Source organism: Martes martes, assembly GCF_963455335.1.
Source record: "Martes martes genome assembly, chromosome: 14".
In the NCBI taxonomy this organism is placed as follows: domain Eukaryota; kingdom Metazoa; phylum Chordata; class Mammalia; order Carnivora; family Mustelidae; genus Martes; species Martes martes.
Window position 1 is genome coordinate 73,512,564 of NC_137902.1, and position 27,853 is coordinate 73,540,416.

At 47.5% G+C, this 27,853-nt stretch overlaps 1 protein-coding gene across 2 annotated transcripts in view; it reads left to right on the top strand.

The window, feature by feature from the left end:
• The window catches only part of PAPSS2 (3'-phosphoadenosine 5'-phosphosulfate synthase 2), a 69,843-nt gene that overhangs the window by 33,308 nt on the left and 8,682 nt on the right, over positions 1-27,853 (top strand). Inside the window, exons 2-9 of one of the 2 annotated variants that reach the window (XM_080823601.1) lie at positions 8,877-8,994; positions 12,139-12,374; positions 13,291-13,429; positions 13,997-14,115; positions 14,250-14,363; positions 15,806-15,917; positions 20,581-20,595; positions 25,392-25,597. In XM_080823601.1, coding sequence (XP_080679727.1) covers positions 8,877-8,994; positions 12,139-12,374; positions 13,291-13,429; positions 13,997-14,115; positions 14,250-14,363; positions 15,806-15,917; positions 20,581-20,595; positions 25,392-25,597 — 1,059 coding nt within the window. The remainder of the gene's footprint in view (positions 1-8,876; positions 8,995-12,138; positions 12,375-13,290; positions 13,430-13,996; positions 14,116-14,249; positions 14,364-15,805; positions 15,918-20,580; positions 20,596-25,391; positions 25,598-27,853) is intronic. The other variant, XM_080823602.1, reaches the window with a different exon arrangement.

Here is a 27,853-nt window from a genome sequence, read left to right on the forward strand (position 1 = left end):
CGTAGTAATACACATTTTCGTTGTTTGTCTTGGGAAAAATAGCACAATAATCCATGAGCTTATGCTCAGAAAGTATGTGGCCTGTTCACTTATTCAAGCAATGGGTTGAATGGATGTCTGGTGTCCTATTTTACCAGATTTTGGTGATGCTAGGATTTCAGCACCAGCCGGAATGCATGGGGTCCCGTCAGCTTAATTGAGTCTCCGCAGATATGGGAAACTCACCAGAAACCATAATCACAGATTGTCTCACACAGGTCTTTGATGCAGATTTCAGAGGCTGTTTTACAAACGCACTTGCGAATGGGAACTCTGTTTATTTTAATGCGTGGACTGCTTTGCCTCTGCTGGAGTCACATCCTGAGAAGATGCAGGGCGCGGCGGGTCTCCCTTTAGGAAGACTTGAGCACGTGACCTAAAGGTGCCCAGACGCGAAGTTAGGAATCTGGCGTTTGCTCCAGGGTGGCGAAAGCTGTGTGCCCACGAGGGATGGGAGATTGCTTAAGGACATCACATCTGTCAATCAGCCAACAGGTCATTTATCACACTTCCTTCAGTCACTCAACAAACATTTACTGATCCCTTGGTAAAGTCCAAGTATTCCACATTTACTACCTCTTTTTTAATTTTTAATTTTATTTGAGAGCGAGGAGCGAGAGAGCAGGGGGAGGAGCAGAGGGAGAGGGACACGCCGGCGGGGCTCGATCCCAGGACCCCGGGATCACAACCTGAGCGGAAGGCAAACGCTTCACCGACGGAGCCCCCCAGGCACCCGGTCCGATAATGGCTTCTGTCAAGTGATTTAAATCGCTCTTCTCGGCAACTTGTCAACTCACTTGTGTCCGTTTTCCCAACTGGTATTTCTCAGCGGCTACCTGACAGGGTCCCCACCTTCTAACTCAAGAGTTAGCCTGAGCGGTAAACCCATTTCACTGTGAACGGGGTGTGCGTGGACTGGAGTTAGCGTGCTCAGGGGTTCACCCAACATCTGTCTTTCCACCGAATGCCGCAGAGCCGTGTTTTCCGGCATGCGAGCCCCTCTTTAAAACATAGCGTCAGTTTTGTCTAGTGACACATCTTCTGTCAAAATTCCCCCATCTCCCAGTCACCACGGGACTGGAGTGGAAGTGTCCGTGTCCAGTGGGTCATCACGCTGTCTGCAGACTTCGCTGATGTTGTCGGGGCCCTTTCTGCGGGAGACTTCCACCAGGCGGCTTTGGCTGACTCAGACGCTGCCTCACCGAACAGGATGTACGGACGAGGACGCAGGGCTTCCCATTCGGAATATCAGCTTCCAGAAGCTCCACGATTCTCTTTCCACGGGCATTTTTTTTTTCCTCTGAATGAAATAACTAAAAGCCAAAACAACTGCCGCTATGGTCAGGTTAACACGGGTTGTACTTTCCAGGTTGTCTGTTAGAGTTCGCTGTGCTTCATTAGATATTTGAGAGAGACTGGTTGGCTTAAAGATTTTTTTTCTCAAAGTATCAGGATTGCTGGTTTTCCAGTTTGCTGGTCAGGGCTGGTCGCGGGCTGCAAGGTTTGCTCGCGTCTGTTTGCGTGTCTGTTACCCTGGGGCGTGGCGTCACTGTTTTCTGGTCAAGATCTACTTTATGTTTTAAATACGTAATTATTTCTAAATTTAATATAGAAAAATCAGAATATAGACACAGGAAGAAAAATAATGACCTAGAATGACCTATGTCTCAAGATAATTACTATTAGCATTTTGTCCTTTATTTTCCAGATTTTTTCCTTTGGAGACTTAGACCTGTAAATACATGTATTTTAAAAACAGGATTAGCATTAATTTACTCTGTAATCTGGATACCCATGGTGATATATTTTTAGGTCAATAAATATAGATGTGTCTATTTATCATATAAATGTGTCCTATAAATGAGACTACTAGGGAAAGCATACTGAGACATAGAATGTTGCAAATAAAACTTGAATAATTTTATTTCTATGGAGGAATGTATTTTAGAGTAAAATAAAAAAAATTTTAAAGATTTTATTTATTTGAGAGAGAGAGCACACATGAGTGGGGTGGAGGAAGGACAGAGGGAGAGGGAGAAGCAGGCTCCCCGCTGAGCAGGGAGCCCGACGTGGAGCTCGATCCCAGGACCCTGAGATCATGACCTGACCCGAAGGCAGATGCTTAACTGACAGCCACCCAGGCACCTGGAAAAGAATTTTTAAAGGCACGGTTTTTACCTTTAAGATTTTAAAACATGTCACAGAGCAACAGCCATCAGAACCATAGGTGACTACCCTAAGAGAAAACTTTCATAGAAGTTCTTAAGAATACATGAATTGCAAGTACAGAGGAATTACAGATAAGAGGAATTCTAGAAATAGACTCCAAATATAAAAAAATTTTCAAAGTCATAGGGAAATGAATTGTAATATAATTTGAGATCACAGGATATAATGATGGAAAGAAATAAAGTTGATCCTTATAAGCACACATCATATGCAAATGTCAGATGTAGCAAAAAATTAATATAGTTTAATCATCTCAAAATAGAAGTCTGAAGAACATATTTGGCCCAGCTATAATTAATGACCAAATGGAAGCCGTCAAAGACAATAGGAATATTATATATTCTTAAAATACCATTTAATATGAGGGACAACTGAGTGGCTCAGTCGTTAAGTGTCTGCCTTTGGCTCGGGTCCTGATCCCAGGGTCCTGGGATCAAGCCCTGCATCGGGCTCCCTGCTTGGTGGGAAGCCTGGTTCTCCTTCTCTCACCCCACCTGCTTATGTTCCCTCTTTTGCTGTGTCTCTCTTTGTCGAATAAATAAATAAATAAATAAATAAAATCTTAAAAAAAAAAACCATTTAATATGATCTATAATATGTAATACATGTAATATATGTGATATACAATAAAGTACATATCAAAAGGAAAGCACGTGAACAAATAGTATATAATTAATAAAAATTTACTGTACAGAATACATAAGAACAAAAATGTATTTTCTAAAAAATTTTTATTAATTTTTTAAAAATTTCTTTTCAGTGTTCCAGAATTCATTGTCTATGCACCACACCCAGTGCTCCATGCAATACGTGCCCTCCTCAATACCCACTACCAGGCTCATCCAACCCCCAATCCCCTGCCCCTCTGAAACCCTAAGTTCCTTAGAGTCCACAGTCTCTCATGGTTCATCTCCCCCTCCGATTTCCCCCAACTCCCTTCTCCTCTCCATCTTTTTTAAAAGTGAATGAGGTCATTGTCCAGATTGTCATTAATTAGTGACAAAAAAGACAAACTGGCAATTGTCATATATAACTTATTACATGGAAATGGATGTTCTTACTAGTAGACTAATCAAGGGGGGAGAAAAACAATAAAATTGCAAACACAACAAATCTAAATAGTTGGACTATTTAGAAACAAGTATAGGGTAGCCTGGTAACTTGGCTTTGTCTTTTTGGGAAATGAGTTGGCCATGCACAATGTGATCTATGAAGCATTCACCACTTTTAATACTAAAGCATTTAATTCTGGGTTCTAAGTCCCAAGGAAATAATCTGAAAGGAAAGAAATATAAATCCACATTGGTAATTATAAAACATTTAAAGCTCCTCACATTAAGTAATGCAAATGACGTGAGAATGATTTTAAAGCTCCTCACATTAAGTAATGCAAATGATGTGAGAATGATTTTTTAATTATTTACATCATTACGAGGTATGGAAATCCTGAATGGGCATTATCTCCTCTAGTCCCGCTCCACTATTCGATTCGGAATCGGAAGTCACAGAGCCAGGGCTGGAAGCCAGGAGCTCTGTGCAGTCAGAAGTAAGATCTGGACTGGGTCAGGAAGCCTGGCTTGGGGTCTTCCGTCTTCCAGGTTTAGGACTTGGGCCAGCAGTTTCCAGATCTGTAAGTGGGTCTCCGTGCCCAGCCTGCTTAGCTCCCAGGTTTGGAGCTGTCGCTGAGATCACGCATGAGAAATGCAGTCCCTGTTAGGCTGTGAGAGCAGTTACCGGATAACCGGAAAAGGCATCTTGAACAGACTCAGGGAGGTTTGGAGCACGCTCTGTCCCCACAGACCAGGGACACCAACAGCCCAGCAGCGGTGAGGGCTGAGTTCAGAGGGACAGAGTGGAGTTGTAGTTGAGCAGTGAAATGCATGTGTTTGTGCTGCGTGGGAGGAGGAGGGTGTAGAAGAATCCGAATCCACTGGCTCGTCTTTTATTGAAGATGTTATGCAAAAGTCAGAAAAGCCTTGGAGCTCAGGGACACCCCTGATCTTGCCCATGGGTTTCCTGCTTCCGGGTTCCGCCGGCTCCCTGACTTTCACAACAGCTCTCCCTGTAGCAAATGGCTTGGACTCCGCTCTGGGATGCCCCGCCCGGCTGTGATACCATCCCAGGTCCTTTCCCTCTCTCCCAGTCACGCAAACTGAAGGATGAGGCTTTCTGCCATCACCTAGCCGGGCCGCCCTGAGTTCCAGAAGCTCCCTGGGCACTCCCCTTCTGCAGCGCCAATAGGACTAGGGGGTGGGCCTGGCAGGGGCAGCACTGAACCTGTGACAAGGTCCCTTCTCCCAACCCCCCAGGAGCACAGGAGGCTGACCTGGGCTCAAGGCCATCCTGCGCTGGTAACTAAGGGCTCCTGACCAAGACAACTAGCATGGGAGTGGGGAGTCTGGGCTGCAAGGAGGAGGCTGCAAGCTGGCTAGCTGGTGGGTGCCCCTCGGAATGGTGTATTTACTGGCTGGACTTTGGGTCAAAGAAGAAGAATTGGAGCAGCAGCGCAAGGATTTTGTGTGTGTGTGTGTGTGTGTGTGTGTAACTCTTGCCCATTGCCTGATTTGCTCATGAGCCCCACCTCCCCAGACCCGCCTAAGAGCAGAGCCACGTCCCTAGGACGCTTCTAAATCTGACCGATTTAGACAAATGACCATGATTTCTCCCGACTCGATGAGATGCCACCGGGGCCCATGAGGTTCAACGTCTTACTGCATGTTCTGTCATTTCTCTGATACTTTATGTAGAAGACCATCTTATTTAGTCCTTTCGGCAACCATGTGGGGGAACAGGACGTTCGGGCTCAGTGCCGTTACTTACTTGCTCGGGGTCCCCAGAGCAAGTAAGGCCACGAAGCAAGTTTCAGATCCAGGTTTGGTTGACTCCAAAAACCCATAGTCATGCTACTCTCGGGCATGCTGGAGGGAGTTTTTCCTGGTCAGTGACCCGGAAAAAGGTAGGGATGTTGGCCAGATTTTGTTTAGAGACCCAGGATAGAAGTATGCCAGCAACTCTCTCGTTTCTGCTAAGTGACAGTGTGAGGTGTGGTGCTGGAGGTGTGTGTCTCTTTATACACACAGGGAAGCAAACTTTTTTTTCCCCTTTAACATGTGTTTTGTTTGCCATAGAGAGAATTCTTTTTCTGACAGCTCCTCTCTTTCCAACGCTTGGAACATCATATGCTCTTTTAGAAGGGAGTAAAGGTTTCAGCAAAGCAAAGCAAAGTTTTGGCTGCCCTGGCTCTTTGCAGTTCAAATGTCATTCAAAACATCTGCTTCTATTTTTGTTAGCCTTTTGGAGAAAATCAAGGGTAAATAAAAGATAAATAAGAAGCAAAATACTTCTGCTGAGCCCGAAAGCCCAGTACCTGGCCATCCGAAAAGATTTTGTTTTGCTTAAACATTGTTGGAATGATAGAAAGCCTGTACAAACACCCATGATGAAGATTCAGCTAATAAAAACCCAAAAAGTTCAGAGGTGCACTCCTAAAGACACTGTAGTGGGAGCTCCTTCCCGTGGATGCCGAACGGTTTTTGAAAACCGAGCCCTTGGTTGGGGACACGGTTTACAAGATCCTAACAAAGTTTCCACAGATTAACAAAGTTTAGAATTTATTCTGGATCTCTGCCTGGAGGAAGGAAAAAAAAAAAAAAACAGCCAAAAGAGAGGGGGGAAAAACCCTCTTTGTGAACAAATGAAGCTCGGGTGGGCATTCAGTCGCCCAGGTAGGCAAGCCCACCTCTGACATCAAGTATGCTGGGATTGGGACCCAAGCCCTTTTTCAGAAAAGGCAGCCGTGTTGAACAAGAGAATTCCACCATGGGAGTCTTGGTATATATCCTTTCGTTTCCTTGCTTTTTATTATTATTTTTTAATGGTTCCTTTTTTGGTGTGTGGTGAAATTTACATGTAATGAAATGCCCGTCTTACATATACATTCCGTGAGTTCCAACCAAGGCAGACACCTGTGCACGTCAAACCCTTATGAAGACGACAACCCCACTGTCCTTTCAGGTTACCTGCTGTTCCAGCATGGTGGTGGTGGTGGTGGTGGTGGTGTGTGTGTATGTGTGTGTGTGTGCGTGTGTGTGAGTGTGACTGTGATCTGTTTTCCCATGGATGGTTACTTGGCTCCTGGCAGTTTTTGTCCCAATGAAGCTGTACGCATCTTCTGCGGACACCTGTTTTCTCTTGAGTAAGGGCCTGTGTGTGCAATTGCTGACTCGTTGGGGAGGTAAATGTTTAGCTTTGTAGGGAACTGCCAGGTTCCTCTCCGGGATGGTTGTCCCACTTTGTACCTCTGCTGTCAATATGAGAGCAAGTCCTTGTTGCCATCAGATTTGGCCATGGTGTCGCGCGTGTGTTCTAATTTGCTCTCTCTTGTGACGAGTGACCCCGGCCCTTCATGTGCTTTCTGGCCATTTGTGTATCTTGGTGAAATGGAACTGTCCGGATTTTGGACTCATTTTATTGTTGAGTTGTGGGTGTTCCTTCTGTATCTTCATGTCACGTCCAGTATGTGTGGGACCCCCTCCACGGGGCGCGGGGTCCCAGTTACTTGGTGTTTTTGCCTGCACTCCCCCCAGAATGATGCTGGGGGTCGTTCTTCATTTAGCTGTAGATTCCCAGGGCCTGGGATGGCCCCTGGCGGGTAGCAGGGGCTCATTTCCTCGAGCATTTGCTGAGCAAAGCCGTGGATGACCACATGCACTGACGTTTGGCCCCGATACCCAGACACAATTTCCTTGAATAAAAAGCAGTGATGAACAAGGACATAGAAAAAAAGGAAATGTTACTGGTATTCTTGAGCTATAAATTACACTTGGTCCAAAGGACTCGGGATCCCTTCAGGAGACCCATTCAGCCGGAGGGAATGCAGCTAGAATACCTCCTGAGCTCATCTAATGTGACCTCATTTATGAAGCTTCTAGTGCTGCTTGGGTTCTGGCGGAAGGACGATCGGCGTGTCTAGCCTCAGAAGTTTCTGTGACTTCAGCCGGCTGATCCCACCTATGCCTTCAGCACCTTCCTCGGCCCCTGGCAATGCCTCCAGGCTCCCTCGGACCCTGGCAATGCCCGTCTCCCCCGCCCGGCCTGCGCCTCTGCTGGGCTCTGGGCCTCCCCGGTGGTTCGAGTCCCGCTGGTGAGCGCTGCCTTCCTGAGCCCCAGCGACCAGCAAGGGACCCCTTCCCCTTGCTCTCGAAGCCATTTTCCCAGCCGTGCCCCAGCTGGGTCCGGCCTCTCCTGGTGGGGTGTACACTCAGTCATCGTCAGCATCTGTTGGTGCAGAGAACCCGGCCATTTACAGAGTAGGTTCCCACCCATTGTCTCCAGTAAGCCCCCAGACGGTTCTAGCTGTGTTCCCCATTTTGGGTTTTTTTGTTTTGTCTTTTTCCCCCAAATGAGGGGCCATAAAGAAGTGATTTAATTTGCTCCAGAAATACAAAATGGTCCACATGTGGCCCAGAGTTTTCTCTGGGTCTTGCTCAAAGGGTATAGATGCTTTTTTTTTTTTTTTTTTTAAAGCCTGATGGGTTTACATGTGCAGTGTTTAAAAGGCTCCCTAGGTTTTTGCAACTGAGAGACTTGGATTCCATCTGTCATCAGAAATTCCGTTACCACGCCAAAGGCACATAGGAGTTCCCAACCTTTTTATTTAACCACTGCAACGGGTTCTCTGCACCCCCGCCCCCCACCCTTGGATCACACGTTATTTGAGCAATGTCCGCCGGCAGCTGTACTGACCGGCTGTGCCACCATTTTGATTCATGAGACTCTGAGCATCCGGAGTTTAGGATCAGGGTCAGCCCTTACTGGCTGATTTAATCTCAGCCAAAATAAAGATATTCAAGATTCGTGTTCGTTTCCAAGACTAATCACTGGCCCATTTCTCCTTCTGCGGGGCTTTCTGAAAGACTGAAAGTTCACAAACTGACCCTGGGCAAAGTGGAAACTGAGTATAGAGCTTGGGAAAAAGCAGCCTCACGCACCATACCCTGCTCTGGGACTGTGTGTGAAAGATGGTATCCCTGACTGAGCGCTTTGCTCTGTTATCAGAGCCTCTCCTTGGCTTCTCGGAGAGTGGGGCTCAATCGGCCCCTCCCCAGAACTTCCCCAGGGGCTGCATGAACTGGCTTGTGTCCCAGCCACATCTGTAGGATCCGCTGCATGAGCTTATGGAGACAAAGACGTTCCCTTAACCGTCCCCTGAAGGTGCACAGTTTTCAATGTCACGGAACCAAGACTTTGACAGCGTGTCAGTGATTGTCACGTTCAGATTATACTTTCAGAGGGTCATGATGGGTATTCTAAAGGCAGTGACTTTTTCTGATTTAGTAGAATTAATAAATGTCCCTCTGTGTGCCGGTCACAAAAGAGGAGTTCCAGTTAGGGATGACTATTACTGTCCTCTGTTATTTTATTGTTTCTGTATACATATGCATATGTACACTTATTATATGTATACATACTGTATGCATATTGTATTATATGTGTTATATATATGTAGACTTACTATATTATTATATGTGTACTTACTGTGTTTTTATTACACGTATACATGTTGTGTTGTTTTATTGACACCGTATTGGGTTGCTCTTGTTTTGTAGGAGAGCCAGCAGAAGTCCACCAACGTCGTCTACCAGGCCCACCACGTGAGCAGGAACAAGAGAGGGCAGGTGGTCGGGACGAGGGGTGGATTCCGAGGATGTACGGTGTGGCTGACAGGTATGCCTTGTTGCTACCTTTTTCTTTTAATTGAAAATTGACATGTGACATAGAATTTGAAGGAACTCGGAGTGACCTATGACATGTTTGTTTTAACACGGGGACGAAGCTGAGCGTAGCGGTCGGCCCTCCCTGTGCCATCAGTGGGAAGGAAGCCTGAGATCGAGGCACCGGACTCCCCTCGTTCTTGGTCCTCTCCTCTTCGGCACAACAGGGGCAAGCTGATGAGAGCGTCCCCTTCCAGCTCGAGGCAAGCGCGTAATTCTCGGGCTTGTGTCTCAACGTACTGGCGCTCAGCGTGGAGTTTTCCTAACTTGACAGCATTTGGCTGTCTGTAAGGTTTTGGGTGTCTAGAGTTATTCTTTCTTGTTTTCTGATGTTTTAACATGGTAGAGGACTTTTCACTTTAAAAAAAAAAAAACAACATCCTGAAAACATAAGGATCTGCCCAAAAAGGAAAACCAGCCATTTCCACTTAGCTGAGGATTACCCCTTGTAAGTAGAAACAACTCACTCCCACGGAGGTGACCCGATGAATCCCTTCTTTTTCCTGTGTTTTTGTGGCCTCAGAATGTCGCAGCGAAGACTTAGTGACGGGACAGGAATTAGTCCGGGGCCATTGCCTTAGGCTCTGAGCATAGGGTAGAGGAAGCTGATCCCTGGGAGTAGAAGTCCGGTGTAGACATGGTGTTTCAGACTGATGCGGAGATATTTACCCAGATTCTGAGATCAGCTGCGTGCTACTGCCTGCTCCCGGTGCTGAGTTATTGGGGCACCCGGGTGGCTCAGTGGGTTAAGTGACTGACTCTGGATTTCGGCTCAGGTCACCATCTTGCCGTCATGAGATCGGGCTTCACGCTCCACGCGGAGTCTGCTTGTCTCTCTCCCTCTGCCCCTGCTTGCTCTCTTTCTCGATCTCTCAAATAAATAAATGGATTAAAAACAAACAAACCCCAAAACCCAAATGCTGATTTCTTCCCGCGTGAAGGGACGGCTGAGGAGTGTGGCAGTCTTCCCCTTCACTTGCCGCTCCTGGTGCCGTCAGACTCCTCCTCCTCCTCCTCCCAAGTTTTTCTGGGATTTCATTCACCTGTGGTGCAACACCTTTCCCCCGTGGGTGGGCTGGGGACACACAGTGGGCGAGGAGCTTGCTATATTCCAGAAGGCAGTGTTCCCCTGTCGTGAATCCTGTCGGGATGTACCCCTGACCCTGTCCAAGAGACATGCTGTGCGGCCGTAGATCAAACAGCTGCCTTCTAGATGCTTCCCTCTTGTTACGTGTTTGCCTTCATGGCAAATTGTCCAATTTCTGTATTGGGACCAACAGAGTCCACTTTCTATAATGTGGAACAGTCTTCAAAACAGAAAGGTAATTGGTACAAGAGGAAGAACACCCTAAAGGTTGGACTTTGTCTGTCTTTTCTTACTCGTTAAAAAAAAAAGTCTTTTCCCAATTTATTCTGTCTTCTTACGTTACAGAGATAGGCTGTTGAGGCCAACGAGAGAAACCAACCCCTTCTAAGACTTGATTTTGAGCCCCAGCTCCACTTACATTCACTGGGTGACTTTGGACAAGCCAACGAGGCAGGCTTAGCCTCAGTTTTCTTATTTGTGAAGTGAGATGAGGGTAGAACCTGCCCCGGGGGCCGAAGAAGGGTAGGACTAAGCGAACGAAAGCCTGCACAGCCCAGGGCCTGGCCCCTGGGAAATCAGGCTCTCGGGAGGTGTAATTCATGTGACCTCTGTGTGTTGAAGTAAATCCACCAACAATCCGTTTAATCCAGTTACTGTGGTGTAGCCCTTAGTTTTGAGACCTGAAGCAAAACTGAAAGGAATTTCTATCCTTTCCCTCATTTTCCAGCATGAGAGAACACGCCAGAGATGGAGGAGTCTGATTCCTCTACCCCACGCTGGACGCAATTCTAAGAGGAATTTATGACCTAAGTCCCTATTCGAATGGAACGGAGTTACATGACTAGTGTCGTAGTGTCTTCAGAAATGATTTCCAAAGATGGCGGCCCATTCCTCTCGGAGCCATTGCTTCTCGTGCTTGTCTGTGAGGGCCAAGGGCGTGACTTAAAAACATAACTAACACTGTGGAAACTGTTTGTTTGCCTTTCATATATCACCTTTCTTTCCAAGTCTTTTTTTTTTTTTAAGTTTATTTGTGTTTTAGTAATCTCTGCACTCAACATGGGGCTCGAACTCACAACCCCCCAGACCAAGAGTCACATGCTCCACCGACTGAACCAGCTGGGAAGCCCCTCTTTCCAAGTCTTCATTCCCCTCTTCCTTTGTTCCTGCTTTTTTCTTACCTTTTTTTGTCTTTTCCCTCCTTCCTCCTGGCATCTTCTCCATGTTAAGCTTTTGACCTCCTCTTCTTCCCCCTAACCTTTCCTCTCCCACGCCTGGGTACCCCCCAGCCGTGGCTTGGCACAGTGCTCCATTTCTCAAGTCCAGAGATCTTCAGGACAAGTGGATTTTTGCAGTGTTCCCTTCCTCTTCATGATTTCCCTCAGATGGAAACCATGCAGTGTGCCCCCCCCTCCCCGCCACTGCACTTTGAAACCATGGTAAAAGGCACATCGTGGTAACTCTGTTCTCATGGAAAGACTCCAGACACTGAAGGGCGTAGTGCAGCTCTAAACACATCTAGAGCCTAGTTCAGGGTGACTGTCTTCATGTTTTGAGAGTCATTTTGGAAAAATCTTGAGGCCAGAGGGGTCTGTTGTCAAGTGATTGTTTCGCAGGCTTGGTAGGAGAGGTGGGTCCCCCAGTCTCCGGAGCTGGCTGTCCCCTCCACTCCTGCTGAGTGCCGGCAGGAGGGGACATGAGAACACAATCGCCAGATCTTCTGATTTTTTTTTTTTTTTTCCCAAGCGAAGCCAGAATCTGGATTTGTATGCACAATGTTCTCATCTTTAAAACACGCTGCAGGTGAAATAGAACACACCAAGAACCACGTAAAACCCCCCAGGTCCCCGTACTTATGAATCCCACTTGTTTTGCAGTGCTGTAATTCTAATTGGGGACGGATGGTTATTTCGATGTTCGGAAGAAATGCAAGTACTTGACTTGTAGTCAACTGTGCTTTTCCTGGATGGTAGTGATTTTGATTTGAGGTCAAATGATTATAATGAACAGGTCTCTCCGGTGCTGGAAAAACCACCATCAGCTTTGCTCTGGAAGAGTACCTCGTCTCGCATGCCATCCCATGCTACTCCCTCGATGGGGACAACGTGCGTCACGGCCTCAACAAGAACCTTGGATTCTCCCCCGGAGACAGAGAGGAGAATATCCGCCGGATTGCCGAGGTGGCCAAGCTGTTCGCTGATGCGGGTCTGGTCTGCATCACCAGCTTCATTTCTCCTTTCACAAAGGTAAAAGGATCGGGCGGGCGGCATGGACGATGCTGGCAAAGGAGTTGGGGGGGTGCACCAAGGACTGCTGTCCTCCCAGTTTCCTCCCTCCCTTCCTCCCTCATTTCCTCTGCTTTATCTTGGTTCTGTCAAGAGAGCACCTTCATTTCCAGATGCCCAGGCACTAGCTGACAAAGACCCGTCCACACTCACCTTCTGGCCGGAGTTGGAAGGAAGGAAAAAGTTAAACAAGAAAAAGTCAAAAGCTCTGTAACCTTGCATCTCCAAAAAGTCAGAAAGCTTAGTTTTCTAAAGGAAACGGCAGTTCACTGCCAAAGCATCAGGTCGTGTGTGTTTAATGTGGAAATTGCCGAGGAAGAGGGACCCTGTTCTTGTTTTAAAACAGGAAATTTCTGGGAGCTACGAATAAGATGCCACGTTCTTTGAACACTCCCTATGAATGAAATGCTCCCAGGTGGCCAGCCTGTCTTTCAGCAGGGATTCTTTTCTGTGGTTTTCTCTGAAAGCCCTTGAAAGATCTGTGTTCACTGGAGGGAAATTTCTGGACTTTCTCTCTCTCTCTCTCTCTTTTTTAAAAGGTTTTATTTACTTATTTGACAGAGAGAGACAGCAAGAGGGGGAACGCAGCAGGGGGAGTGAGGAAGCAGGCTTCCCGCTGAGCAGAGAGCCCGATGCGGGGCTCCATCCCAGGACCCTGGGATCATGACCTGAGCCGAAGGCAGACGCTTAACTCACTGAGCCCCCCAGGCACCCCTGGGCTTTCTCTAAAGGACCGGTTTCCGGCCACCGCAGCAGAGCACACATGCTCTGTGAACCTGAACCTGTCAAGCACCAGAGCGTACCTCATTTCATGATGAAGAATTCCACCGTGAAACCTCTTGCTCACCTTCTTGAATGTGTTTCTCCCCCGCCCCAGGACCGTGAGAACGCCCGCAAAATCCACGAATCAGCAGGACTGCCGTTCTTTGAAATCTTTGTGGATGCGCCGCTGAACATCTGTGAAAGCAGAGACGTGAAAGGCCTCTACAAACGTGCCCGAGCTGGGGAGATCAAAGGTGGGAGCACCAGCCTGCGGCCCTTTTGCCGCTTCTCGGGCCTTCACACTCTGTCCCTGGAAGCTGGTCCGAAGTCTCAAAAACCGTTGTCCCCCATTGTGTCTAGGACACACAACTTTTGATCAAACCACAGGCTACTCAGTACATCCATGGGCTCATCAACATGGGGGCTGGGGTGTTTCCAGAGCTGTCCCCTCAGCCATAAGTGATCAAGTTCAGGTCCAGCGGGTGTGTGTCCGTGAGTGTGTGTCTAAGGGGCGTGTTCCAGAGTTGTTTCTTCTTCTCGTCTTCCTTTTGGGGTCGAGTCAGCTGCAGAGAGCTTGGACCTAGCCAAACCTTGTTGATACTTTGGGGGCTTTTGATACTGAAAATACAGCTGTGCATTTGTATGGTATGATACGATATGATATTTTTATCTATGGCTAGAGATCAAGGACAGCCAGTAACCTTTCCCAGCCTCCTCTAAATTCTCAGTGTAACGCATTATTCCATCATGGCTTATGTCTTCCTGTTTAGAAAGCCTGTTCCCGTCGGTGCCGGTGTGATTTCCGCCCTTCTGCCTTGCAGGGTTCACGGGTATTGATTCTGATTATGAGAAACCCGAAACCCCTGAGCGTGTGCTGAAAACCAACTTGTCCTCCGTGAGTGACTGTGTCCAGCAGGTGGTGGAGCTCCTCCAAGAGCAGGTGGGCGGACCCGGGTGCTGCTTTTGTTTATTTATTTATTTCAATTGCATAAAGTCATAGAAGGTCATTTATTCACCGGAGCATTCTTTTTACAGTTTTCATTTCAAATTTTTACCCATTCTGCTTCCTTTCAGAACATCGTACCGCACACGATCATGAAAGGCGTCCACGAGCTCTTCGTGCCCGAGAACAAACTTGACCAGGTCCGGGCTGAGGCCGAAGCTCTCCCTTCATTAGAAATTACCAAGGTGAGACTGCAGGCTGGCCCCAGGAGAATGAGCCTCACGGCCATCATTATAATGTGTTTACAACCACTCTGGGTAATAAGGAAGGTATGGATCAGGGAAATGCAATGTCCATAAGGAAGAACACTTTATCATTGCCTTTTATTTTTCTAACCTCTTGCCAAGAAAATCTTTCTCCGAGAGCTGCCGCAAGGTAGCTGGGCAGTGCCCAGGACGGAGGCAGACAGGGCAGGTAACTTCTGTTTTGCAGAGCACACTATGAAATCTTCAGTTATGCCAAAGTGCAGGCATGGGGTGGTATTGTTAGCAGTGGCTGAGGAAAAGTTTGTCCAGAATGCAAGTAAAGAAAAAAAAATGCAAGTGTTTTTTTTGGACAATCAAGAAGGAATGTGGAGAAAAGATCCACCCTGATCTAAAGTGATAGGACTCTTTTCCTACTCTGCAAATCCCGTTCTAACGAGGCAGAGTCCAGCCTAAGGCGAAGATGTAGACCCTTTGGTCACGTTGAATTTACTGCCTGGAACTTACTGCCGGGAGCGTGTAGGCTGCAGCCCCGTGAAGTGCACGGCAGATGCCTTTGGCGCTTTATAGGTCGGTGTTATTGGTCCATTCCAGCTGATCGGATCTTCATTGGTACCTTTTTCTTATCCCTTAAAACCTTGGGCATTTTTATAAGAGGCAGAGTAAGGTGCAACAGAGTAACCTGTTGCAGGTTCATTCATACCTGAACAAGTCATGACAAATTTATATGCAGAACCCCCTGACCTTACGAAAGAAATTCTGAGTACTCCAGTGCTCCGGGCACATGAGAAGTACATGATTATAATTACGGCATGGAATGATGATTCCCATAACGAAATGGGCTGCGAGGTACAAAAGAACTTCAAATAATCTAATCATTGTTTTGGTCCTGGGGATGGTAGGAAAGGTCAGCAGAGCAGTGACCCATGCTTCGGGGTTTAAAAGATGAACTGGAATTTCAGGTGGGAAAGAGGATGGGCCTGGGAGGAGGTGGAAATCTCTCCATCAGCCCAAAGGGCCAGAGCTTGAAGCATTTCCAGTATCCTGCTAAGAATTTTGGACTTTTCAAGTCAGGGGTTTGCCAATTTCAGTCAACTACCTACTACATTTGGTGAAAATATGTAGCCCGACCAGAATATTTGTCGAGAAAAAAAAAAGGAAAGCAGGAACAGGGAATGTTAACACAGTTGCCCATCATGAGGCTCTCTGCACCTCAATTTTAGATCACGGCTCTCCAGTAGGAAAGTTCTAGGCTCGAGCTTATCTGGCCCCTGGATCATGCCTCAGCATCAGAACGGAACACTTAACGCATGAAAGGTTCTGCCTTCATTCTTCTGCCTGGCAGGATGAGAAGGGCCTGCCCTGGGGCCAGCTGGCTGGGAAACAGAGCTATGGAAATGTTCACCTGCTTTTGTGTTTTGCAGCTGGATCTTCAGTGGGTCCAAGTTTTGAGCGAAGGCTGGGCCACTCCCCTCAAAGGTTTCATGCGAGAGAAGGAATACTTGCAGGCCATACACTTCGACACCCTGCTGGACGGTACGTGCTTTTCTTACTTGCTTTTTACTCTTCACTGTTTAAAAAAAAAAAAAATCATGCTCAGAAATTTTCACAGGAACAAGAAGCATTCATTCTTGGTATTAATTCTCACATCATACCTCTTACTCTGGAGATAATTAGAGGATTTGTTGTATGTCTAATTCTATTATGTATAAATTCAATTTTTTAGGATTTTTTTGAGGGTAAGGGCTATCCTAAAAGGATTATTGACTATTTGAAAGTAAAGAACTGAAAAATGAGGGCTTTCCTTGCATGCGAAGCCAAGAGAAGGTTAAGTCTGTTTGGCTCCACTTGCCTCCATACTCAGAGTAGAGGGCGATCAGGGGGCCCGTTGCCTGCTGCTGGGAGCATCCTGGGGTGGGGGGGGCTGGTGAGCTTAGCGCAGGGGGGAGACCTGCAGGGGGCATCTCACCACCCGGCTGCCAGGCCGAGCGGCATCGGGCAGTGACTTTTCCCAGTGGACGCTCAAGTGTTGCTCTTCGTGCCCTTCGTGGCTGTAGGAGGCTGGTGGCCTCCTCCAGACCCTCCTGGGGCCGTGCTAAGCCCGCCTTCTGGGCACAGGCCGAAGGACTTGAGAGCACTGATCTGGTCCAGATCGGAAGCATGTGTTATTCAGAAGACTTCCGGCTCCTTCTGTGATCATTTCCTTCCCAGAAGGGCCTGAGCTCGTCAAATGGAGCTTGTCTGTTTCAAGCCCCTGAGGAATGGCTGCTAGTGGGGGGAGGGGGACACCAAGTCTGTGACTCAGAGCAGACATTTTAGGGAGCAAAATCCCATCAGATAGTCTTTCTTGGGAAAAGATGTTCATGACCTGGCCTTGTGACACTGCCTGGGGGGATAAAATAACATTCCAAAATACAATTGGTTCCCTTATAGCTTGCCTTAGCAATAATAATCCTATCTGTACGGCACTTGTCCATCTGCAGAACATTTTCTCAGGCATGATTCCCTTTGATCAGGCAACTCTGATCACACCCTTTGCAGACGAGGAAGCTGATCCCAGCCTTAGTGCCCTGAGTTCATACCACTGGTCCAAGACCAGAGACCAGAATCCAGGGACTTCTGGCCCAGTGCTTTCCCTGCCAGGCTGCTCTCCCAGCGTCCATTCTGAGACAAGTCAGGAGGCTAGGCTGGCTGTCTGAGGAAGGCTGACACTTCCTTTGATGTCTTAATTCTGATACATGCTGGACACAGGCTGCATTGAGTAAACTTCACCGACACCGCGGCCAACCGTGGGCAAGAGGTGGCCTTCCACCTGAGCCTCCCAGCCAGAGCTGTGGCTAAAAGACGAGTACTTGTTCCATAGAGAAAAATACCTGGGCTCTGGGTGTGCTTGTAGAAGTCAGCGTGGATGGACGCCAGGGGTCCTTCACCCGGGAGCTAGGACATCACGGTGGGGAGACAAAAACCATTCTAGCATAGGCAGAACTCTTTTGTGATTTAAGAAGGGGAGAGCAGGCGTTTTCCTGGGTTAAGAGTTCTTAGCTTTTGATAGATTCTTAAAGGAGTCTGTGATCCAAAAAGATGCCGGACAGCAAACGCTGTAATAAGCTGTCCATATCATTTAGGCAAATCTCGCTCCCTCCCTCTCACATTCTTTTGATTTCATTTTATGGTGCTCTGCAGTTTATAAAACATAGCGCTTTTCTTTTTCTTATTTGGTCCTAGCTACCATGGGCTGGACGAAGCCCTTGTTATAGGTCTCCCTGCCCAGGTCCCCCACGTGTCTGCCCCCCGAGCCCCGGCAGCACGGAGCTGAGGGAGGTCACGTCCCCATGAGTACTGGACTCCCACTAGCTCCTGATTCCTACCGCCCATCCAGAAATCCCAGTTCTTCTGAAAACCCATGCTCAGGTGCTTGCGGGAGTTCTCAAGGGGGGGTGCTTCCTGTGCCCCCGACTCCAGCCCACGGCCATGTGCCTCTTGTCTTGTGGATGCACGTGGCTCTCTGCACCCACGGAGATGTAGCTCCTGCCTGTTCACTCCAGCCACTAATGTCCTGGGACCCATGAGGCTATGGCAGCTCACAGACTCCCCCTCAAGAGGGAAAGCCCCCGTCCCCTTGCTCTGGGCTGACCTCAGCTGAGGACCCTCTAGCAGTCGCTTGAACCCCACAGCATCAGAGAACTGGAAGAAACAACCCTGTGAACTGTACCCTGGCCTTTCTGTGGGTGCTGGGGGGGCTCTGGAACCCTTCCAGCTGTAGGGCCTGTGTCTGGGACCCCCTACAAGATTCCTTTTCTCCCTTTGACTTTCTGCTGGTGTCACTGTCTACCCCAGAGTCCACCCCAGTCCAGCAGACACAGTTCTGCAGCCCTCGTTGTAGTGAGGATTCAGAAGTTCCCCCTCCCCCACACCTTCCAGAAGCTTCCTCGACTCGTATGTAAATCCAGTAATAGATACCAAGGATATAAGGTGCTAAGTCAAGGCAGAATATCCTAGTGGAGAACAGTGTGAGTTGTGGATCCGAGCAGGGCTTGTGGGCTAGTGGTTTGCTGTGAACCGGAGGCACATTACTTAACCCGGCGGGCCTCGGTTCCCTCATGCGTACCATGGGCTGCTAACACCAGTCCCTACCCCGTGGGGATGAGGAAAGGTCAGGTTCCCTATGTTGATAGACCCCTCCCCCTTCCCCACCCCCGCCCTGACGCATACAATGAAAAGACGTTGATGTCTTGAGGGGACTCTGTAGCTTGCCCGTAGTTACATCAGTCTGGAAGTAGCACAGATAAGATGTTCCTTCGTCAGCCAACAAACATTTACCTAGTGTCCTCGTATGCCAAGGTTTGTTCTAGTGGCTGGAGACAGAGTGGTAATGAAGACAGATGTGAGCTTGGAGGGACAGATAGTACAGCCCATCTTCTGAACCCTAGTACAGTGGGTTCTTCTCCCCATATCAGTGGTTGTCAAGCCTTTTGTTATTTTTTATGATTTTATTTATTGAGAGAGAATGCGCGCAGGGGGAAGGTTAGAGGGAGAGAGAGAGAGTCTCAAGCAGACTCCCTGCTGATCGTGGAGCCCAACTTGGGGCTCAATCCCACGACCCTGAGATCATGACCTGAACGGAAATCAAGAGTTGGAGACTCAACCGAACGAGCCACCCAGCCGCTCCCTTAGCCCTTTTTTTGCCCCCCAAATCATCTGTTATGTCCGTGAACTCTGAAGCAATACACAGAGCAGATGAAAATGGAGCTGCTCCTGAGGAAGGGCCGGACTTGGCCTCCCTCCTGCCTGGACAGCAGCCCTGAGCATGGCTGCAGGAAGCCTCTTCAAACCCTGTTCCTACCACACCATGAGTCTCCGGGGAGAGAGCTCCCCTTTATGGCTTTCGGGCTGTATAGACATAGTTAAATTCTAGAAGGTGATATATGTGTATCTCAGAAGGCCAAACAAGATCTCATTCATATGGATATCATTTAATTTTAATCAGCTTATGAAAGTCATGAGTCACCACCGACTGAAAATCTGAAATTTCTAGAGCTGCAGACGTGTAGCCACAGTCATCTGCTATCAAACAATTGCATTGCACATTCCTTGATCGCCTGCCATCTGCAGGCAATATATATATATTTTTTTAATTTGGACCACGTCTCTCAAAAATACTTTGTTGGTTTTAATTTCCTTAAAAGTTCACATTTCCCCTTAAATTAAAAAAACAAAAGAAATAAACAAAAACTCAGTCTACTCAGTCTAAGAAAAAAAAGGAAAAAAAGAAAAATTTAAGTGTTTCTGAGGATTACACAAGATGAGTTACTCCCTCTATCACTCAAGGATCTACTTTCGTTGGTTCATTATATCACCTTATTTTCCACTGGATATAGAGTTTTGAGGTTGTTACAGTTCCCCCCCCCCAGTTGTAAGTATCTCATCTAAATTAAAAAAATGGAACGTCAAGCTCCTGCTCTTGACTGTTGGCTTCCAAGGAAAGTCACAACATGGTGGCCTCACGAGACTGGACCATTTGAAGACAAGTCCCCCACAGCTCTGACTTGCCGGGGTGGGGGGCTTGAGGGCTTTCCACAGACACCACCAGCATTTATTTGGCACCTGGTATCTTCTGATCCCAGCATCTGACACAGGATGTCACATTTAATCCAGATAACATTGTTGGGAAGATACTTTGCTCATGAGGAAATAAGTACTTGAAAGGTTAAGTAACTCACCTGAAGCTTAGATTCAAATCCAAGTTATCCTGGTTCTTGTTCTTATTAAGCTTGTTCTGCTAGGTAGAATTTCATGTCCTCTAAACATCTGGGATTCTAGAACATTCTAGAGCAGTTTGCTATTAGACCTAGCAGAGCCTGGTTTGGAACCACTGGATGGTAGTTATAATATCACATATTTGTGTAAGAGGCAAATTTGCGAAGCTGGAGGTGCTATAACATGTGTTGTAATTATTTCAAAACATATAGTCATCTGAGTAATGCTTCAGGATTGCCCTGAATGACGTTCACTACAAATCCTGGTCTCAGCTTCTTTTTGCTATTACACATTCTTCAGACCAGTAGCAAAGAGCGTCCTATATTTGTATGTTATATGTGTGACATTTTGTGATAGGAATCTGTTCCTTGATATTGTTGCTTTAAGATTATCTTGGTGGAAAGCTGAAAACATGTTTCTTATTGTGTTTATATTTCTCTAGGCACGGTCCTTCCTGGTATGTACTTCAACTTTCCAAATAGTTAAATTATTATAATTAGATAGTTACATTAATTAGAAATGGTTAAGAACATAATTTTAAAAAAATCCAAATGATCCAGCTGGGATTGTTAACAGTTCATGATCCAATCAGTTATAATAGAATAATAATGCTACATTCTTCTGTTGATCACAGTCCAAATAATAGGAAATTTCTGGATCAGATGCAGCTGTTTAAAATGTCCTATTTGGCTGACAAAACTAAACTTGTTTCTAAATTATTGTTGTACATTTTGTCCCTGAGATTGAAAACAATTATGATCCTCTCTGTTAATTAATTCGATGAGTCCTCATTTGATTCACAAATCTAGAAATTTTTTGTATTGCATTTATAGAACATTTTTAATCGATGAGGGAGAAATTGATTTTAGATGTGATTTAAATGGATACACCTGGTTGGATTGTACAGGGCCGTATTTCATTTGTGGTATGATTATGCATGAATTTAATTTCAAGCTATGATGATTGGTAGTTATAGAACTGGGAAGGAATATACAAGTTGCTTTGACTGTAAACTTCTGCATTCTCCCAGAAGGGAAAGCTTTGGTGCTGTTTTCATCATTGTTGCTTTCCCTTTAAAAAGCCTACCTAAGCTCAGAGCAATGATGAGGTAGCACCTAACACCTGTCAGAATGGCTGAAATCAACACGAGAAATGACAGATGCTGGCGAGGATGCGGAGAAAGGGGAACCCTCTTAACTGTTGGTGGGAGTGCAAACTGGTGCAGCCATTTTGAAAACAGTATGGAGGTTCCTCAAAAAGTTAAAAATAGAACTACCCTAGGATCTAGTAATTGCACAACTAGGTATTTACCCAAAGCATACAAAAATAGTGATTCGGGGGCACCTGGGTGGCTTAGTCGTTAAGCATCGGCCTTCAGCTCAGGTCATGATCCCAGGGTCCTGGGATCGAGCCCCGCATTGGGCTCCCTGCTCAGCACAAAGCTTGGTTCTCTCTCTCTCACTCCCCCTGCTTGTGTTCCCTCTCTCACTGTGTCACTGTCAAATAAATAAATAAATAGTCTTTTTAAAAAATGCTGATTCAAAGGGGCACATGCTTCCCCATGTTTATAGCAGCATTATCTGCAATAGCCAAATTATGGAAAGAGCCCAGGCGTCCATTGACTGATGAATGAATAAAGAAGATGTGGTATATACCACGGCATATAGAATGGAATATTACTTGGCCATAAAAAAGAATGAGATCTTGCCATTTGCAATGACATGGATGGATCTAGAGAGTATAATGCTAATCGAAATAAGTTAGGCAGAGAAAGACAAATACCATAGGATTTCACTCCTATGTGGAGTTTAAGAAACAAAACAGATGAACACAGTGGGGGAAAAAGAGAGGCAAACCCTAAGAGACTCTTAATGCTAGAGAACAAACTGAGGGTTGCTGGAGGGAGGTGGGTCGGGGTATGGGCTGGATAGGGGGTGGGCATTAAGGAAGGCACTTGCTATGATGAGCACTAGGTATTGTAAGTGGTGAATCACTGAATTCTACTCCTGCAACTAAAAAAAAAAAAAAAAAAAGCCTAGTTAAGCAATAGAAAATGTTGTCATGTTTGCTTGGGAACAGTCCTACGTGAAAGTTCAGCAGCCAAGGCCCCCTGGCGACGTGAGGAAGCCCCTGTAAGAGCCATCTCACCAGGGCTGCAGCCCACAGTGGGCGAGGCCGAGAGCCCCAGTGGGGTGGGAAGCCATGGAGGAGGCCTCAGCAGAGCGTCACGCTGTTGGACGAGTTCCTGTTGTGGAAGAGTTTAGGAAGGTGGTTGGGGAAGCCGCTCGCACCGTGGGGAGCTGTAGCTCCGGGCAGATGCAGTCAGCTGGCATCATGACTTAGTGGGACTCCCCCAACCTCCCTGACCCCCCCGCCGAGACTGGCTGTCTTGACCACTGTCAGGAGGTGCTATTTCCCCAGAGCAGAGTTTCCCTCAAGGCCAAGAGGAACATGGGTCAGAGGCTACCTTGGGCAGGAGCCTAGCGGATCAAAGGACACAGCTGCGTGGGAGAGTGGTGTCACCCCTGGGTTTCACCCCAGATGAGCTGATGGAAGGTAGCACTGCAAGGATGCGCTGGGCAGAGCTGGGCTTGTCTCACGCCCACCCGGGGCATTGTGTTTTGTTTTACTTGAATTTGGTCCCATCTCTGTGAGCAGTGTGGTCAGTAATCCACAGAACACAGGGCACCCTCTACTTGGCGAGCCTCTCTCCCCTCTCCTCAACTGGACTGTGCGGTGGGTTTCAGTATCTTTGATCCCACACCTCCAGGGATAAAGGGCTGTACCGTGTGCCCACCCCCAGCAACCCAGGGAGGTACGGATTATTCGTTATCCCGTCTCTCAAGTGGGGCAACTGAGCACAGAGAAGGGGAGCGGAGCCCAGAGAACGCCTGAACTTTGAAACAAAGGAGTCACTGGAACATCAAAACCCGCAACTTCTGGTGCAGAGAACGTTACTTGTGGTTTACGAGGGCTCCCCGGGGGAGTGGTTGGGGGGCGGTCACAGGACTTTGATAGACAGGATTTGTTTGTCCCCTGCATTTGTTGTCTTTATCCTGTGACATTCTTTACACTCCAGTGACTTCTGGAGAGTATGTAGAAGGTGCAAAGTGATAGGCCTGGAGACGGGCATCATAGCTGACTCAGCTCAGATCTTTAACTCCGTCAGAGGCGTTCCAGATGTTGGATTTTGAAGGTTAGGTTTAAAAGAACTCATTAATCTGTGGGACATTCCCTCAAATCCGTAAATAACTGCAGTGGTTTCTCAGGGAGCTGAATGTTTTCCTTATTCACGTGCTCTTGTTCCCTTCTGAGTCTTGAACTTGGGAATCCCCCCGGATCTCCCTAACCTTCTTCAGTGTTGTACGCTGATGGTGTGCCCCGTTTTCTCACCTGTGAGTACAGCCGCGAGACAGACGTCATTGGTGGACATCAGGCATCCCCGCCAAAAGGGTCACATCTTTAACGTTATCTGGCCTCATTAAGAAATTAGATGTTTCTGGGGCGCTTGGGTGGCTCAGTGGGTTAAAGCCTCTACCTTCGTCTCAGGTCATGATCTCAGGGTCCTGGGATCGAGCCCCGCATCGGGCTCTCTGCTCGGTGGGGAGCCTGCTTCCTCTTCTCTCTCCACCTCTCTGCCTACTTGTGATCTCTGTCATATAAATAAATAAAATCTTAAAAAAAAAAAAAAAGAAAGAAATTAGATGTTTCCCGAAAGCTGAATTGCAATCTTTGAAGCCCCAAACTGAAAACAACTATATCTTTTAACCATTTTGCTTAGAAACATTTTAAAAACGTCCTTCTAAAAAAACCCCCAAATAACTTCATATTCGCTTTTTAAAATGTGTTAAACACAAGGAAGCTTTAAAGGGACGTCATCGTCCCTAGTTACACCAGTTATTGAACTGAGCTCTAGTGTAATGGGGTTGTAGGCCCCACACGGGACGAGCCCCCCCATGACTCTAGTTTTATTCGTCAGGGTTCTCCAGAAAACTAGGGCAGGGCGGACAGAGGGCGAGGGAGAGATTGATTTTAAGGAATTGGCTCATGCAGTTGCAGAACCTTGTGACGGGCAGGCCGGAGGCCCAGGGAAGACTTGTAGTTCACGTTCAAAGTCTGTGGGCTGAGTTCCCTCTTCTTCCTGGAAGAGGGTCTTCCGTTGAGTCGTTCAGCTGATTCTGTGTGGCCCATCACCTTACAGAGGACACTCTGCTCTACCCAAAATCTACTGACTCAAGTGTTCATCTCCTCTTAAAAATACCTTCCAAGAAACATCTAGAACAACATTTGATTGACTGTCTGGGCACTGCAGCCTAGCTAAGGAGACACACAAAATGAACTCTCACAATTTCTTTATCAGCTTTCAAGTAATTCTCTTGCCTCTTCCTTTGAGCTCAGGGTGTCTCTAGGCACGTGTTGTTGCTGAAGATAGAAATTCTCTGAACAGCACACCCCGCACCTTCCAGTTGTCTTGTTGTATCCTGAGAAACCAGATTGCCAGTTCACTTAAATTCCTTTTAAAGTAAGACACGTAGTGTAAAGGGGAGAGGAGCTCACTCTCCAAAGTAAGTGTGTAAATCCGCTGTCTCTGGCTTTCCCGCTGCCTGGTTTTTGACTGATGGTGGAACCAGCAAGGCTGTGACTCCCAGAGAAGGCTTTTCAATGCCATGTAAAGGTGACGCTATGTCTGGACCACAGGAAACAGACATCAGGACTTCCTCCTTGGGGTCCTACCCCTTGGTGTTATGGTCTGAATTTTTTCTTTTTCAATTTGGTGTGTTGGTACCACAATTCAGAGATCTGCCAACGTTGTTACAAGGTTCCTAAGAAAGATTCGGGGTTTCTATTTGGGCTTCTTTGGCCAGCCTTTATTATGTGTAATTGGGTTGTTAAAGACTTTACACTCTCTGGTATGTTGAGGTCAGGACCAAGCTTTCGAAAGGGAACTCACAAGGGAGATGCCCCCTCCTCGGCCCCCAGATCAGATCACTCACTGAAGGCCCCTCCGTAATTAGAAGCTCACCCCACTTTTCACAAACTCCCGTGTCTTGCGTTGAAAGGCCTCTCGAGGACTCCTCGTCATAGGCTCTGCAGAAGCTAGTGCGGCCACCACCACCGCGTAGGCTTTAGGGTTTCCTGGGCTTTGCAGGCAGTGTTTGGAATGGACATTGTGCACATGTGCACATGGGAGTCCCCTTCGAGGACAGCACAGCTGGCGCCCCGTACTCACTAATCACGCGGCTCTCTCTCTAGACGGAGTGATCAACATGAGTATCCCCATCGTGCTGCCCGTCTCTACGGACGATAAGACGCGGCTGGAGGGCCGCAGTGAGTTTGTCCTGACACACGGTGGACGGAGAGTGGCCATCTTACGAGACCCTGAATTCTACGAACATAGAAAGGAGGAGCGTTGTTCCCGTGTCTGGGGGACAATGTGTGCAAAACACCCCCACATCAAAGTAAGTGGCAAGACCTTTGGAAGGGCTTTCTTGGTCTCTTTCAGCTTAGGACATGAATGATTCCTTTTTCTTTCTTTCTTTTATTTTTTTTTCAAAGATTTTATTTATTTATTTGACACAGAGAGAGATCACAAGTAGGCAGAGAGGCAGGCAGAAGGAGAGAGAGAGAGAGAGAGGAGGAAGCAGGCTCCCCGCCGAGCAGAGAGCCCGATGTAGGGCTCAATCCCAGGACCCTGAGATCATGACCTGAGCCCAAGGCAGAGGCTTAACCCACTGAGCCACCCAGGCTCCCCCATTCCTTTTTATTTCTTTATGAAGGACTTAAAAGAAACACCAGGGTATTAATGGAGGAATGCTTTTTTTTTTTTTAATATTTATTTGAGAGGAAGCATGAACAGGGGGAGGGGCAGAGGGAAAAGGAGAGGAACTCAAGCAGAGTCTGTGCCGAGCGTGGAGCCCGATGGGTGGCTCAGTCCCATGACCTGAGATCATGACCTGAGCTGATGTCAAGAGTCGGACCCTTAACCGAATGCACCACCCAGGTGCCCCTGAGGTGCATTTCTAAGGGAGGTCTTGTAGGCTGTGCCTTTGGAGATCTTCCTAGAAAGGGGCAGAGAAGTGTCTTTCTGTTTGAGGGCTGCTCTGAATGACCCACTGAGTCCTCAGAGGCTGCAATGGCTGGGTCCCTCTGCTTATTGGGAAACAAGTGGACCAGGTAGAGAATTTAGTTTGGCACCTTGAGTAAAGGACAGAAATCCAAGTCATAGCTATGCCCTCAATCAGAGCTTGTGGCGTTCTCCTCCATCTTGGAAACTCACTGGGGGAAGCAGATTCCTTCATCCAGAATGGGTCCAACCAACCACTGGAAAGAGACTCCAGGCACAGGCCCTGTGGTTGGCAGGGGCGGGGCGGGGGTCAGTGGCATTCTTTCAGTAAGAGGGGACAACTAGGGGTGAGGTGTGGCAGAGTCTCCAGAGGAAAATAGCACATTTTCATCAGTGGTTATTTTAAGATTGAAAATGTGTTCATCTGATCGGGATCATTTTGAGTGGCTCCTGCCTAAAGGCAAAATGGGCTAAACCTCCTCAGGTTCCTTCACAACTTCTACCTGGTGGCCGCGGGGGTGGAGGGTCTCCTGGGATTGCTGGGTGTGGTTCCTTTCCCGTCAAGGAAAGTATGTGAAACCGAATGCCAAAGCCATCCCTCCCCGAGGATGAGAGCCTTAGGGCTGAAATTGTAAAAAGCCATATAAAAGGAGGAGCCAGACTCAGAATAACCCTACAAGTAACCCGGCGCCCCTACGGAAGATGTTCCAATGAACCTACTGGAATTGGTTGGGCAAATGTTGTTCTGGTTTCGTTTCTTCAAGTTGTGAAATGTTGCTAGGTAGGAAGGGCTTTTTCAAGACCTCTGAACACAAGAGGTTAATGAGCAGTTAATGAGCCTCTCCTGTAAAATCCGCCTTCTGGTTGAGCGTCTTAAATCCCAGTGCACCTCTTGCTTCATCTGAACAGTGTGTCCATGAGGCTGGCAGGCAGCCTTGGAAATTGCTGGACACTGAAAACGATTTGAGGAACTGTGTCCTGGGCTTGATCCTGCCCGTGTTTCATCCACTTGCGGGTCCTTATGGTCTCAGGTTGGAAACTGATCTTCGGTCCATGACCCAGGGAGGGAAGGGTGACCCTTCATCCGCCTGCTCCAGAAACGTCCCCTCCCGGGGTCCCACCCTCCACATCTCCTCTAGTAGCACTAAAAGAAACACCTGAGGAGGCTCTCGAGAATTCTTTCTTTTCATCTTGGTGGCAGTTGGAGCTCGGCATTTCTTAGAAGCCAGGGAACGTGGTGCTGTGCCTTGTGGTCTTGGTCATCCCATCAGTGACCGTCCTGTGAGGTCATTACAGGGACTCTGCAAACATTCCCCGTGAGCGGATGGCGAGAAATGGGCCCCGGATAACCCAGCAGAGGGAGGCACTCACTGTACACACCACGCCTGGAGCGTGACGTGTGTTCATCCCACGCACGACAGTGGCCGTTTCAGGGAGGGGACTCTTCACAGCCCCTTTTTTTAGAACCTTGAAATTTACAGTGAAATTCACACTTAGTTGTTTTTTTTTTTTCCCCTTAACCCAAAACTTCCAAAATAACCCCTCCCAAAAGTGGCTGTGGGCTTTCTTGCATTTCTACGTGGCCCAGGGTGTAATTGGCTGCGTGGGTTCCGGGGGTTGGCGCTGGACATGCCCTGTGAGTCTGTGAAGG